At 41.5% G+C, this 16,938-nt stretch overlaps 1 protein-coding gene across 2 annotated transcripts in view; it reads left to right on the forward strand.

Annotated features, from left to right (window-relative positions):
• The window catches only part of LOC138638374 (BLOC-2 complex member HPS3-like), a 95,185-nt gene extending 78,740 nt beyond the window's left edge, over positions 1 to 16,445 (forward strand). For both annotated transcript variants that reach the window (XM_069727609.1, XM_069727610.1), the window contains exons 16-17: positions 5,894 to 5,984; positions 16,226 to 16,445. In XM_069727609.1, the coding sequence (XP_069583710.1) occupies positions 5,894 to 5,984; positions 16,226 to 16,353 (219 nt within the window). In that variant the 3' untranslated portion in view covers positions 16,354 to 16,445. The remainder of the gene's footprint in view (positions 1 to 5,893; positions 5,985 to 16,225) is intronic.
• Positions 16,446 to 16,938: the final 493 nt, after the last annotated feature.

The raw sequence follows: 16,938 nt of genomic DNA on the forward strand, positions 1-16,938 counted from the left end.
CCAGATACTTGAGAAGGCTAACAGTGGCAACAATGGCTTCCTGCTCTGTTCGTGCACACAACAAAAGATTACCCACATACTGAAGCAGCGTGACATAAGGATATTCTAACTGCCAGGGTAAAAGACACTCGCCCATGTTTTTTGCAAACTGATTGGGACTGTTTGGGGCCCCTTGTGACTTAACTGTCCATGTCAATTGTCGTCTCTGATAAGTGAATGCAAACAGAAACTGGCAATCTGGGTGTAACACTTTTACTGGTTCTAGAGGCATTATTGGGGGTGGATCTGGGCCTATCAGGGCCATCATAACCGTGGAAAGGACGTGTAAGATACAGATCTCATTATGTTCATCTGCATAGGGGTTATATAACGTAAATACCATTTGACCATCATCTTGGAATTATATTCTGGAGCGGAACTGTGATAATAAATCTGCCCCCAGTAAATTTACCGGACATGAGGGAGAGATTACGAACTGGGCCGTGACTTCAGGGAAAGGTCCCACATGGATGGGTTTTGTGAGAGTATATTTATTGGGTCTGCCATCTACTACAATTAAAACAAGCTCTTGATCTGAGAATTGACATAGCGAGGGATATTCCCAGACATAGGGTTAAAAAGGGATATTGGAGTATGGGACTGGATTTGTGTAAGGTGGTAGGAGGACAGAAGCTAAAGTCTTTTGCTTGGGCCACTGATAAGGAACGGAGCTGTGTCCTTGAAGCTGCGGTTGGGGCTAGAGCGAGTAAAAATCACTGCAGCTGCTGATTTAACCTCTAATTTCTCTGCTGATACAGAATGGGTTAAGTTCTTCTGAAAACTTTGTACTACTTTTTTCAATGCATCGTCCAGAATGGAATTCTCAGTGTCAGGTCTAACTGACATTATTGCCTCTTTCAATTCAGATTTAAGGCTCGGACATCAAAGCTGCCACAAAAAGGTGTGAATGGGCTTTATTATACAGTGAAAACCCCAGATCTTGAAACACTACCATAAGACGCCCATAAAACTTCTCGGCAGTCCAGGATATATTGGTGCCTTGGGGTTAAGGGGCATAGAGCTTACAGTCGGGAGAAGTGGCTTGATTTCCTGGGGAGGGACCATATTACCTAACAAGGAGCCCCCCTGTTTCAGATTATTATTTTTAATTATTTGTCTTTCTAACACATTACCCTCAATCACTTTCTCAGTTCCTTCCTGCACCACAAAACATTCAGCCACTTTCTCATAGTAATAGACAACTTTCCTTTTTCAACGTAACAAAAAACAAATCAGAATTCATTTCTTCTGTTAATCCTTAATTTGCTATATATCAACCATTAAACTTGAAGCAGATGAATCTTTTACCAATCTTTCAATTACACTGATAACCAAACTATCACTTACAAGTTTCCTTCTAAAACTAGGCACAATATTTTACCTTAAACTTACAATATTTCTTTCTACTTCAATACAATATTGTACTATTGCTTCAAACAAAACACAGATCTCCCAGCACATACTACACAAGAATAGAAAATTCAGAGAGGATGCAGCTTTGTGCCCCCTCCATACCAGAGACACGGAACAGATAAGAACATCACAGCATTCCTCAACACAGAAAGAAGAAAAACAATAACGCAGCTGTTTGACTCCCCACCCCCTCCCATCGGGTGTCTTGGAAATCTACACACAGTGACGGAATACAGCAGTTCTCAGACTTAATTAATTTCTACCAAACCTTCACACAATTCACATGCCAGAACACCTTAGAAAAACCAATGATTGAGGCATTTTATAACCAAACACGGCCTCTGCATCCTCTGATCCTCCCTCTCCATCAACCTCTTTCCATCCCTCGTTCTTTAAGCCTTGCGCAACTCGCAGATGAGCTTGCGCTTGTTCTAACAATCCTTTATCTTTCAACATGCCCTTTTTGTTCTCTGAGATTGTGCCATGTAGACAGCTGCAATCTCCCTGACGAGGGCAATCCTACATGCTTGTACAACCTCTCAACATTCTTGACTGTCTTTTTGCCCTCCCGTGACTCTACTATTGTTTTAACTTCCACAGCATCCTCATCTAACTTGTGGGGCATGGACTTCTTCTGCTTTAAGAGACGCAACATGACTCACAGAATACTACGCCCTTCTGCAGCAGGCCGCTGACAGCGACAACACTGTGTCCTAAACACGGAACCTCTCGTTCGACGTGCTATGAATAAAGAGCCTTGCGCTCGATATCCTGTCCCTAACCTGAACACCAGTGATTACAGTCTGTCCTGTCACGATATTCTAAACCGTTGGGAGACGGTCTCCTAGTGAGACCCCTCCACTGAGATTCTGGTGGTCCCCCTCTTGGGACGTCTTAATAACCTATTTGATTCTGTTGGTCCCCCTCTTGGGACGTCTTAATCACCTATTTGTACAATATCACAGAGGCTGCGTCTCCTATCCCTTTCTCTAAGCCGCCCCCCAATCTACAACTTTCTCAATCTTTCACTCTATTTCGCTACTAAACAATAGTCACGGGTGGGGTGGTTGAATGCAGTACGATGACCAGTGGAGGAGGTATGGTGTACACGAGGACGCGCAGAATGCGACGTCTCTCAGTTGCTGGTTCGAAGCGTGGCACGGGATCGCGCTCGGTCTCACCACTTGACCGGTCACCCCTCAGACCCAAGGAGACCACAGACAAACCAATAATGGCTGAAACACTAGCAAGTGTGACACATACATAGTATGTGATCTCCACTTACCGTGTTTAGAAGGTGATCAGTCCTTGAGGTCAGCCACTACGGGTGTCGTCCACGGATGTTCAGGCATGGGTCCAGGGGGTCTCGGATCGCCGGCCACGCCCCATGTTGTTGGCGCCAAATTGTCGGGGTCGTCACGCCAATACCCTTCCTTCACCAGTCATTCCAAATTAGACTAAGAGCATTAGTACCGGATAAGAATGAGTCAGACAAAATGCTGGTTCAATCTCAGTGCATGCTCGTGCTTCCACACGTAGTGGCAACGTCACAGCAGCAACTAACTCTATTTCCTGATACACAACATTATATGGTCCATTGGGGGAAGGTGTGCAATGGGTGGGGTTAGGCGGGGTTTAAGCAATACAGTCATGGCCAAAAGTTTTGAGAATGAGACAAATATTAATTTTTCCAAAGTCTACTGCTTCATTTTTTCTAATGGCAATTTGCATATACTCCTGAATGTCAGAGTGATCAGCTTAACAGCAATTACTCTACTTGCAAAGTCAATATTTGCCCAGAAAATGAACTTTAACCCCCAAAACACATTTCAACATAATTGCAGTCCTGCCTTAAAAGGAGCAGCTAACATCGTTTTAGTGATTGATCCATTAACACAGGTGTGGGTGTTGATGAGGACAGGGCTGGCGATCAATCAGTCATGATTAAGTAAGAATGACATCACTGGACACTTTAAAAGGAGGCTGGTGCTTGGTATCGTTGTTTCTCTTCAGTTAACCATGGTTATCTCTAAAGAAACATGTGCAGCCATCATTGCACTGCACAAAAATGGCCTAACAGGGAAGAGTATCGCAGCTACAAAGATTGCACCTCAGTCAACAATCTATCGCATCATCAAGAACTTCAAGGAGAGAGCTTCCATTGCTGTCAAAAAGGCTCCAGGGCGCCCAAGAAAGACCAGCAAGGGCCAGGACCGTATCTTAAAACTGTTTCAGCTGCGGGATCGGACCACCAGCAGTGCCGAGCTTGCTCAGGAATGGCAGCAGGCTGGTGTGAGTGCTTCTGCACGCACTGTGAGGCGGAGACTCTTTGAGCAAGGCATGGTTTCAAGGAGGGCAGCAAAGAAGCCACTTCTCTCCAGAAAAAAACATCAGGGACCGACTGATATTCTGCAAAAGGTACAGGGAGTGGACTGCTGAGGACTGGGGAAAAGTCATTTTCTCTGATGAATCCCCTTTTCGATTGTTTGGGACATCTGGAAAACAGCTTATTCGGAGAAGAAGAGGTGAGCGCTACCACCAGTCTTGTCTGATGCCAACTGTAAAGCATCCTGAAACCATTCATGTGTGGGGTTGCTTCTCATCCAAGGGAATCGGCTCACTCACAGTCTTGCCTAAAAACACAGCCATGAATAAAGAATGGTAACAGAATGTCCTCCAAGAGCAACTTCTCCCAACCGTCCAAGAGCAGTTTGGCGCCCAACAATGCCTTTTCCAGCATGATGGAGCACCTTGCCATAAAGCAAAGGTGATAACTAAATGGCTCATGGAACAAAACATAGAGATTTTGGGTCCATGGCCTGGAAACTCCCCAGATCTTAATCCCATTGAGAACTTGTGGTCAATCATCAAGAGACGGGTGGACAAACAAAAACCAACAAATTCTGGCAAAATGCAAGCATTGATTATGCAAGAATGGACTGCTATCAGTCAGGATTTGGTCCAGAGGTTGATTGAGAGCATGCCAGGGAGAATTGCAGGGGTCTTGAAGAAGGGTCAACACTGCAAATATTGACTTGCTGCATTCACTCATTCTAACTGTCAATATAACCTATTGGTACTCATAATATGATTGCAATTATATTTCTGTATGTGATATAAACATCAGACAAACACTATTAAAAACCAGAGGGCAGCAGATCATGTAAAAATATAATTTTGGTGTCATTCTCAAAACTTTTGGCCATGACTGTGTATGTCTAGTATTCAGTCTTTCTGGTTGGTTCTGACGTCATCTGGTGGATCTTCCTTTCTTCACGTCACTTAGGTTTCCATTTCAACAGAAATGATACTTTAGCTTCAGAAACGAAACTAGCTTCTCAACAGAAACAAAACTAGGGCAAAGGTGAATACTGGCAGCCATCTTAAATACAGTTACATTTGCATCAACAAGCAAAGGGGAAAACTTATTGTTTCACAGCATAAGAATATAAAAGTACAAAAAGTGTATGAAGATATATCTTTTCACCTTGACATAACCAGAACCTGTGATGTTAACTTTTCAAAAGAAAAAATCAATTTCATCTTTTCCTTTATCTTTTTACAGTGTGATTAGAGAGAAGAGTAATGGTACATTAGAATTACAAGAGTTATTATACATACAAAAAATATTTTCATTTGCAGCTGCTGCTTGACATTGAGTGCTGCTGCTTAGCTTACTGGAAACCAGAATAGAAGTCCGTCTTGTTCTGTAGTCCCTAGTATGTTTCTATTGAATGTGTATGTTGCCATACACCATTTAACAACATTAAGCTTCATCTTCCATGTTTTTACCCACACAGCCAGCTTATTCCAGTCTTTCTGTAATATTATTCAATCAAGCTGAGTTTAAGACTCCTACAAAGTGTTATTTAAAATTAGGCCTAACCCTGATTCCTTTGGCCCCCACAGCTGACTTTAGCCCATGGTGAGAAGCATCCAGACTTGCACTTACCACCTCTTACAAAGCAAGCACGTTGATTAGGCACAACCTTCTTTTACTGAATATATTGGAAGTATCCTATATTAAATTATTATTTTTCTTCACTCTTATATTACCTTAAAATATTTTACTTGCTACACACCCTAGTTACACACCTCAAGCTGTGTACCCTTTCTAAATATGATCCATTAGTCGCCATGAAATCCTGTGGCACTGCCTGTTATTCAAGAGACTGAAAAAGTAAGATACATTTATCTATTAAATAGCTCAGTCTCCTTAAAACTCATGGATGAATGACATGAAAGCTGGCAGCTTTATCAATGTTAAAAGGCGACTCCCAATTTTGGCTTTATATAAATGTTTTTTTGGTTTTTTTTTTTTCATTTTTATCGCAGTTATTACTGATTTCTTTGTGACTAATTTTTCTCTCTTGATTTAATTTTTAGGTTTCCTGTCGAGATCTTTGTACTTCATTTTTTTTTTTCTATTTTTGGATTGTAGGCCCTCTGGTGGAGCAAGTTGTTACCTGAGCTCTGCAATAGGGTTCGTGAGAGTGAAAACACTAACGAAGTATTTATTTCTTCTTTAAAAGGTAAAGTTATTATTTTGTTGGGTCATCTACATTTGATGCTGGCGCTGTAAGCTACAATTATGATTTGGCAGGAATGGCAATTGCAAATGCCGTGTGGCAAAACATAAACTTCACCACACATTGAGGTGACAAGTAAAATGCCACACGTTGTTAGAGTCCGATAGCCTTCAGTGAGAAGGGGTTACCCTACGTTTTGAAGTCCTTTTTAAGGGGTCTTTTTACCTAGCACTCTTGCTCTGACTCTATTATCTGCCATAACCTATTATTCCAAAATAATAAAGTGAAGGAAACCTTTTCTGATGATGGGCTCAAATTAATACCACAGATTGTTTTAGCTAATTTCTCTACTGTAGGGGTGGGCAATTAATCTTGTAAAAGGGCCATGTGAGAGACAGTGGCTCTTGTGGAAGGCCAAAAAACAGAGATGAGAAGAAGGATTTTATGTTGGACATATTCTAACCAATCAGAAGGGCCCCCGCCCTCTAACTGCTGCACTGTTTCGAAAGCGGGCATGGCCGAACCCTTAACATGAAAGCATCTAGTATTGTCCCTTCGCTCGCACGCACGCACACACACACACACACACACACACACACACACACACACACACACACACACACACACACACACACACACACACACACACACACACACACACACACACACCTCGAGACGGCTGATTGGATTCTGGTAAAGAAGGTTTAGGAAGTTAATGGAAAATATAAAGGAAACGAGGCAATACATCCATTTTTATCGCATTGATGCAGCTGAACCATGAGAGCTTCCTCTTATCATGGCTATGTGTCTTTCAAAGTCCTATCCAAAAGGGGTTGGAAGTTTAAAGAATATAGTTTAGTATGATGCGCCGGGACTGTTACTCCCAAGTATCTTAATGCTGTTTCCTGCAATTTAAAGGGAAAATTATCTTTAAGATGTTGAACGTCATCTCTAGATAAAGTTATATTAAGGGCATCCGATTTAGAATAATTCACTTTAAAATTACTAAGATGGCCAAATGTCTCAAATTTTTTGACTATGGAGGGGAAGGAAATGCGAAGCTGTGATATAAACATGAGGAGGTCATTGCATATAAGGAAGATTTACATTGACCTACCCCAACTGGAATACTGTGAATGCTGGGGTTCTTTCTAATGGCTATTGCCAGATGTTCCATTATCAATACATACAAGAGAGGGGACAGAGGACACCCCTGCCGTGTACTGTTGTTGATGTGGATAGGGGAGGACAGGAACCCATTCAACCTAACATTGCTGAAGGGCTCCTATATAGAGAGAGAATCTTCTCAATAAATTTGGCGCCTAGGCTCAATTGATGCAAGGAAGCCGATATGAAGCTCCAGCTAACCCGGTCGAAGGCCATCTCTGCGTCAACCGAAAGCACACACAACTGGAGTGATCTGGACCTCGCCCGAGTCATCAGGAGAAGAGTTTAATACGTATTATCTCTGGCCTCCCGGCCCTTGACTAACCCTACTTGATCTGTATGAATAACCCCGGGTAACAATGGCGCCAATCTATTTGCCAGGGCCTTTTGAAAATATTTTGATGTCCACATTAATCAAAGAGATGGGCCTATAATTGGAAATTAACAATGGATCTTTCCCTGGTTTTGGTAAAACGCTGATGTGGGCCTCCAGGGACTGGGGCACGCATGGTCATCCCTCTGACACAGAACTGAAGACTTTTGTTAGGAAAGGGACAAGCTGCTCACTAAATACCTCATAAAATTTTGGAGTGAACCCATCAGGGCCTGGACTCTTTCCCACCGGATTTGATTTAATAATGGCAGCAATCTCTTCCTCTGAAGAGTCCTCCTCCAGAGAGTCTGCAAGTTCAGGATGGACAGTTGGGAGGGCGTTTTGTCTGATATACAGTACAGACCAAAAGTTTGGACACACCTTCTCATTTAAAGATTTTTCTGTATTTTCATGACTATGAAAATTGTACTTTCACGCTGAAGGAATCAAAACTATGAATTAACACATGTGGAATTATATACTTAACAAAAAAGTGTGAAACAACTGAAATTATGTCTTCTATTCTAGGTTCTTCAAAGTAGCCACCTTTTGCTTTGATGACTGCTTTGCACACTCTTGGCATTCTCTTGATGAGCTTCAAGAGGTAGTCACCGGGAATGGTTTTCACTTCACAGGTGTGCCCTGTCAGGTTTAATAAGTGGGATTTCTTGCCATATAAATGGGGTTGGGACCATCAGTTGTGTTGTACAGAAGTCTGGTGGATACACAGCTGATAGTCCTACTGAATAGACTGTTAGCTGCGTTTTCTTGCCATAATACAAATTCTAAGTAAAGAAAAACGAGCGGCCATCATTAGTTTAAGAAATGAAAGTCAGTCAGTCCGAAAAATTGGGCAATCTTTGAAAGTGTCCCGAAGAGCAGTGGCAAAAACCATCAAGCGCTACAAAGAAACTGGCTCACATGAGGACCGCCCCAGGAAAGGAAGACCAAGAGTCACCTCTGCTTCTGAGGATAAGTTTATCCGAGTCACCAGCCTCAGAAATCGCAGGTTAGCAGCAGTTCAGATTCTAGACCAACTCAATGCCACACAGAGTTCTAGCAGCAGACACATCTATACAACAACTGTTAGGAGGAGACTTTGTGCAGCAGGCCTTCATGTTAAAATAGCTGCTAGGGAACCACTGCTAAGGACAGGCAACAAGCAGAAGAGACTTGTTTGGGCTAAAGAACACAAGGAATGGACATTAGTCCAAATTTGAGATCTTTGGTTCCAACCACCATGTCTTTGTGCGGCGCAGAAAAGGTGAACGGATGGACTCTATATGCCTGGTTCCCACCGTGAAGCATGGAGAAGGAGGTGTGATGGTGTACGGGTGCTTTGCTGGTGACACTGTTGGGGATTTATTCAAAATTGAAGGCATACTGAACCAGCATGGCTACCACAGCATCTTGCAGCATCATGCTATTCCATCCGATTTGTGTTTAGTTGGACCTCCACAGTCACCAGACCTGAACCCAATCGAGATGGTTTGGGGTGAGCTGGACCGCAGAGTTAAAGCAAAAGGGCCAACAAGTGCTAAGTATCTCTGGGAACTCCTTCAAGATTGTTGGAAGACCATTCCCGGTGACTACCTCTTGAAGCTCATCAAGAGAATGCCAAGAGTGTGCAAAGCAGTCATCAAAGCAAAAGGTGGCTACTTTGAAGAACCATTATTTAACAAAAAAGTGTGAAACAACTGAAATGAATGTCTAATCCACATGTGTTAATTCATAGTTTTGATGCCTTCAGTGTGAATGTACAATTTTCATAGTCGTGAAATTACAGAAAAATCTGTAAATGAGACGGTGTATCCAAACTTTTGGTCTGTACTGTAGTCATTTATTTAAAGGTGAAGAGATGAAGCTGACATGTCCCTGAATTGGCCCTTAATATTATATAGGTCACTATAATAGGCTCGAAAGGATTCGGTAATTTGGATTTATCCTGTGTGCGGGCCCCCCGATCTGCATTATTTGTGGGACATAACTAGTGTCCTTTCTGGGATGTAGCAACCTAGCCAATGCCCAGCCACATTTATCCACATGTTCATACATAAATCAACGGAATATGATTTTTTAATTTTCTTTACAAGAATATTTTGGATCAAGTAGGACCCCAAGTTCCTCTCTTGCTTTAACAGGTCTGCATACACAGAAGAGGATAGATATTGTTTGTGAGGATTCCAATGTATTAATCCGCTGGACCAGACTGGAAATTAGCGAGGCCATCTTTTTTTTTCAATCTAGAGCCATGCTTTATCAAAAGACCCCTTATAACACACTTAAGTGTTTCCCACTGGGTAGGAAGGGACATCTGATCACGTTCATGGATTTCTAGAAATTCAGAGATTGACTTCTTAATCTCCTTAGTGTATAGAGGGTCTTTAAGAAAGTTATCGTTGAGGTGCCATATCCATGTTCGGTGAAGGCCATTTGGTGGGGTAAGATGGAGAAACACCGGAGCATAGTCCGACCAGGAAATGTGACCAATAGAAGCCTGGGCCTGCCAGGTCAGGGCATTCTGGCTGATTTACAGCATATCTATGCGGCTGTATGAAGAGTGCTTCGGGGAGTAATACGTATAGTCCCTATCCTTGGCATGTAGGACTCTCCAGGCCTCTACTAGGTGTAGGTTCTGAATGTTACGTTTAAGAGCATTGATACGTCTACGGGGCATGAAATGACGCTTAGATGAAGTATCCACCTCCGGATCAAAGGTAAAATTGAAGTCACCGCCTGCAATTAGAGTACCCTCCCCAAAATCCGACATGAGCAACAGAATAGCGGAACAAGCTAAAGTCAAGTCTTTATTGGGTAGGTACCAATTAGCTATGGTGAATGCCATTGAGTTAATACAAAGTTTTAGGAGAATGTAAAAGGAAAAAAAAAAAAAAAATGGAGAGAAACCAGCTCACCTACTAGGCATTTGTTGTGGGGGAAGCCCGGATGCCGTGCAGTCTTCACGTGAAACAATAGAACAAAATAGAAGAGAAAATCCAGCTTCCAAAAATATCCAATTTATTAAAGTTAAAATCCAAGGTCCAAAAACATGGTACACAGGAGAGGAGATAGCAGCATGCTACGCGTTTCGAACACTAGGTTCTTTTTCAAAGCTGCCTACTATGCACCAGAATGAGGTTTAAATAGCAACTGTGACCAATCACAGTGAATTAATCCACACCTGATACATCAGTAATTATATACAATAAAAACGCAATGATATTGCAAAAGAGAAAAACAAAGAAAATGTATAATACAGACATATAAAAAACATATAATATAACTAAACAGCATTGATCTCTCAGTAATGAAACATGATTTCCTTGCGAGCATTTAAACCCATGGGATAGCAAGTGTTAAGGCAAAACATCCAGTAGGCTTCACGCGTCATTAAGCGTCTTTTCAGATCTCCTCCTCTGGCTGTTATCAGAAGCTTTTCAATGCCGACAACCCGAAGGAATGCAGTATCTCTTTGATGACTGATAATAAAATGCTTAGAGGCGTGAGACATAGAGCGATTATTATTAGTAGAAACAACAATGTCAGTGATATGTTCAGAAATACGCGTCTTTAACATGCGAGTAGTGCAACCTATATAACTTAAATTACATTTAATGCATGTTATCATATAAACTACATTCTTACTATTGCAGTTAATAAATTGCTGAATTTTGTGTTCTTGTCTGTTACTACTATCAGTAAAGGAATGCATAACAATGGAATGCGCACATGTGCGACATTTAGAAGCACCACAATGATAAAAGCCTTTATGATGTAACCATGTGTGGGAGACCTTGCTAGATTTAAATAGGCTGGGTGAAAGAATATCAGACAAAGTGGTAGCCTTTTTTGCAATCACCTGACAGCCTGAAGACAGAATTTTGGAGAGAATCTCATCCTCATAAAGAATAGGAATGTTTTTCAAAATAAGAGATTTGATGTTATTGTATTGAGGACTGTATTTAATGGAGCAGAAATTTTTTTGGTTTTGATGCAATTTACTCTTATTTTTAGATAACAGCATGTCACTGCGTTTTTTATGTTGTACTATATTTTTGGCTCTATCCAGAGACCAATTAGAGTAGCCTCTTTTTTCTAATTTTTTACAACACAAATCAGTCTCTTGCTTTAAAATGCTAGCATCACTACAATTTCTGGTTATTCTAGTCAGCTCACCCACTGGTATAGACTTTATTGTATGTCCAGGATGGCTGCTGGACGCATGTAAAATACTATTACCAGATAAAGGTTTATGAAATGTGGAAGTGGCAATACCAGAGCCAACAGTACAATGCAGCATCAAGTCCAAAAAGGAAATCATGTGTGAATTATGGCTGCATGTAAAACAAAGATTAAATTCATTAGAATTGAGATAACTGAGGAACTCCGGTATGGTAGATTCATCGCCACTCCATATGAGGAGCAAATCATCGATATATCTACCATACCAGAATATGTCCATCAAAAATGGATTACGATCCGAATAAAGAAATAATTCCTCCCAGTATGACATTACCAAATTAGCAACGGATGGTGAATGTTTGCCTCCCATAGAAACTCCTTTACATTGGAGAAAAAACTGCTGATCAAAGAAAAAATAATTGTGAGTCATTAAAAAAACAATAACCTGCAAGATATAATTGCACAAATCAATGGTGTAATTACTGTACTTATGCAAATGAAATTCAAGTGCTTGAATAACAATATTTTGTGGAATGCAGGTGTACAGAGAGATGACATCACAACTTATCCATTGAAATCCATCACACCATACAATATTAGAGAGCTGATGTAAAACATCTCTCGAATCTCTCAAGAATCCTGGAACTCTCGTAACCAATGGCTGTAAGAGGGAATCTACCCATTGACTAAGATGTTCTGTTAGAGAGCCCATCCCTGATAATATAGGGCGCATTGGTGGAGGTGTAACACCTTTATGTACCTTGGGTAAGCCATATATTGTAGGTATAATGGGGCAATCAACCTTTAGGTATTCAGCATGTGTTCTAGTAAGAACACCCAGAGCTGCACCATCATCAATCAAACTGAACAATTCCTTTTTGTAAGAAGATGTAGGATCTGAGAGTAATTTTCTATACGTGGTGCTGTCATTTAGGAGATCATTCATTTGTTCTTTGTAGACCAATGTGTCCATCACCACAATTAGGCCACCTTTGTCTGCCTTTTTTATAGTGATCTCATCCATTTTTTTAATTTCATGGAGAGCTCTGCGCTGCTTCCAATTTAAATTACCTTTGTGAGTTTCTTGCTGGACATATGTATCCAAAGATCTTAAATCTCGTTCCATGACAGCCTGGAATCTGTCCATGCAGTCTACCCTCGAATGAATGGGGTAGAATGATGGATTTTTTGTTATGAATTGATCAGCTTGATTTACATCGCGATTCAAAGATACATTAGAACCATTCAATTCGTTCAAGTTCATCAAAAGACATTGTTCATTAAATGTGAGATCACAGAATTCATTTATAACAACAGAAGTGTCCGCAGTGACAGTTGATTCCTGTTTAAAAAAATGTCTTTTAACTGTCAAATTGCGAATAAATCTATTAATGTCCATCAATGTATGAAATAAATCAAATCGTTGATCCGGTGCATATTTAAGTCCCAAAGACAACACTTGCAATTGTTCAACTGAAAGATCACAGCTGGAAATATTTAAAATATTAGAAAAATCACCTGAAAAAAATCACCTGATTTTAACTTTAATAAATTGGATATTTTTGGAAGCTGGATTTTCTCTTCTATTTAGGAGAATGTACCTGTCTTCTGGGTTAAACCTAGACTCTAGGTCCGAATGGGCTAATAACTTATGTAGGGCTATTGAGACCCCTTTTGGCTTTGAGTCGGGGTTAGGGCTGTGAAACCAAGAGCAATAATATCGATCCTTCAGGGTGGGAGACAGCCAGCCTTGAAATGAGTCTCTTGGAGCAGGAGGATGTGAGTCTGCTTTTTATGCATATCATACAAGATCTGAGACCTTTTCTGAGAGACTTTCATCCCTCAAGCGTTAATGGATCCTATGTTGATCCGTTGCATGGTAATGGTCAAGTACTTTATAAGCAGGGGAGGAAAAGGTATAGAAAGAAGAAAAAGAGGAGAGAGCAGAAAAAGAAAAATTATGGGAGAGGGCGGAAAAGAAGGGACAGAAGCAGACACAGGAGTGAGTAGAGGGAAGAGAAACGAACATATAAAAGTCAGTAAGGGAGAGAAGAAAAATGTAAGGGAAGAAAACAGACAAACGTACTAACTAGGTTTGAGTGGATATTCTAAGATACAAAAGAACATGTACAAAACGATGTGTGACGTGCACAGGTATTGTTTGTTTAACGTCCAACAATGTGACGTGAATTCCCAGTGGGGACTCTGCTCCCCAGGCCAAGACGACACCAAAGCTGATTCCGCCTCTTAAGTGCCATTGGCCCCCCATATAAAAATCAAGGAGAACACAGTACAATTATATATATAGAATACAAGCCCCAGGACCCTCCCTTGCCCAAGACTATTATGGTAAGTTCACACTGGGCGTTTTTGCGGCTTTTTTTTCTGCTCAAAACTTGATCATCTTGGCAGGAAAGAAGCTGCATCATAAACACAGGTTTAGGTGCATTTTTGTCGCGTTTTTGGTGCGGTTTTATTGGTGGGTTTTTCGGTGCGTTGTTTTCTCTTTGTCCATGCTAATGTCCTTAAATTTTCAGCAGCAAAAACGCAGCAAATACCTGCGTTTTTGCTGCGTTTTTTTCTACACCCATTCAAGTCAATGGGTGAAAAAACGCAGCAAAAACGCTGAAAGTGGTGACATGCTCTATGCCCAAAAAACGCAGCAAAGCACAAAATACTGATCACACAAAAAAACAATGTGTGTGCATGAGATTTCTGAAATCTCATAGGCTTTGTTGCTATTGTAAAAAGCAGCTGAAAATTAGCATAAAAAAATGCCGCAAAAACGCTTTGTGTGAACTTACCCTTAACCTGTTGTCTATGTCTAGGGAGGGGGAAGAAGGTCACCAAGCCCCAGGGGTAAGAAAACATTGATAAAACAACTCCTGATGACTGTTACAAATATAGATAACTAGAGCTACATTCCACAATCAGTATTTGAAAGCAAAGCATGGAAACGTAACCTTGCATATCAGAATAGTGCATTAATTTTAAAAGGAAATCATCCCCAGACCACAGATCTCAAGGAGAGGAGAGAGCTTCCTGCCCCAGGATTTAGTGACCCTCGGCAGACTTTGGGATAACCCGCCAGAGGCCTCCACAGGAATTAGTAGGTCCATAATTTCAATCCGAGGGAGGTTCAAGGTTGATGTAAATGATGCAATGTCCGATGGCGAACTCAGGATTTGCATGCGGGCCTGCATGACGGACCTGCAAACTGAATGGAAAGCCCCAGTTATACAGCAAGTTATGATCTCGATGCAAATCTAAGAGAGGTCTCAATGCCTTTCTTCTTTGCAAATTCTGGTGGGACAGGTCCGGTAGGATTAGAATCTTTGATCCTTGGAATAGAGCAGGGGATCCATCTCTGACCCTCTGCAGGATGACTTCTTTTTGTACATAGTGATGAATGCAGCATATCCTACTAACTTTTATCAAAACTGCAGCAAGCAGCCCAGTAAGGGACATATCGGGGTCTTTGTCTTGTGCATTAAGCTGCTCTCAGATTAGGAGGAAAAACCCTGTGACAGATTCACTTTAAATATAAATCCTAAGTATTAGGCCACGTTCACATTGCGTTAAAGCAAGCCCGTTCAACGCATAGCGTTGACGGGCTGCGTTAACGCTAGAGCATACACGCCATCGCGTTATGCTATACCTCTAGCGCAGATGATTCATCTGTGCTAGCGGTGATGGAGCCTCAGATGCTGCAGCCTGCGTCCGAGGCTCCATCACTGAATGACGGCAGATCGCTAGTGCATGCCGATTATGGCATGCGTTGGCGATGCGCTCGATAATAGGGGTTAATAGCAGCGTTAACAGACTGCGTTATGCCGCGGACTGCATTAACGCAATGTGAACCCAGCTTTAGATGTACCTTCATCAACAACTTCCCCTCCCCCCTCACAGGGACACATCAAGGTCTTTGTCTTGTGCATTAAGCTGCTCTCAGATTAAGAGGAAAAACTCTGTGAGAGATTCACTTTAAATATAAATCCTAAGTATTAGATGTCCCTTCATCAATAACATCCCCTCCCCCCACACACATACATGATGGCCCCCACAGTTTTCCCCAATATTGACCTAAAGTAAAACCTACTCGCCTAACCCAGATCTCCGATGCGCTGCTCCAGTCTATATAGAGTATGGACTGAGGCTCCTCACAGCAGGCACGATCTAGTGACATTGTCATGCCTGCTGCAATGAGACAGTCGCAGAGGCTGAATCATGGATTAGGGAGCTCCTCTTCGACTACTGTATCCACAACCTGCGGATGCAGATATCTTGGAAATTGAGATGTAAGGCGATGTAGGAGAAAGGTGTGGTGTAGTAGTCCACTGTTTCCTGCTTTTTGTCTGTGCCTGGCATGAAAAGATAAAGGCGCAAATGTGACCCATGAGCCGCACTTTACCCACATTTGCTCTTCTGGAATCAGGGTATTGTTACATGGAATGAGCTGTCAATAAATACCATTGTACCAGATGTGAGAACTCTTATTAATTTTAGGTTTGTCTCTTTTTAGAAACTTTAGATGTTATCGCTACAGAACTTGACCTGCAAGATTTCCTCAACCTGCTACCCGACGATGGAAATGCAGCATTTTTCTTGCCTTACCTGTTATATCAAAGCCAAAGAAAACTTGTAATATAAACTGTAAACTTGTTTTTTGGGAGAAATTAATGTTACATAGACTGCACTCCGAAATCTGCTGTGTCCAATAAACCATATACAGAAAGGTAAAAGTGATGCATATGAAGTTTGTTTGGTGCGTGAGGTGACGATTACATCTCACGGAGGTGAATATGCAAAATGCACCTGATGCTGGTGTTAGGCAGAACCGCTTTCTTTATGATCACCAGTGACCTGTTCATACTTCAGTTTTCAGTATTATGTTGTAATTCTGACATCTGAACACGATCCACTAATTAACTAGTTCAGGACTGGGCTATTTTCCATCTTCCTTGCTAGGCACATGTTTATATTTTTTCGTACATAAACTTTTACCAGCCCTAAAAATAAAAAAAATTCTCATTTGGATATTTAAGTAATTGTTTCCAGGTTGTCCCTCCTGACAGCACCATCATGAAGTTGTCCTTCTTATCCTTTATAGGGACTGGAACACACAATTAAAAGGCCCCTCCCCCCACCACCCCTCAGTGTTTTTCCTGTCCCTATTAGGGACGGACGCAAAGAGGATTACCTATTGCTTCCAGGGAGCAGGAGCTCCTGATGCCG

This window comes from Ranitomeya imitator, chromosome 5 (assembly GCF_032444005.1).
Source record: "Ranitomeya imitator isolate aRanImi1 chromosome 5, aRanImi1.pri, whole genome shotgun sequence".
NCBI lineage: Eukaryota > Metazoa > Chordata > Amphibia > Anura > Dendrobatidae > Ranitomeya > Ranitomeya imitator.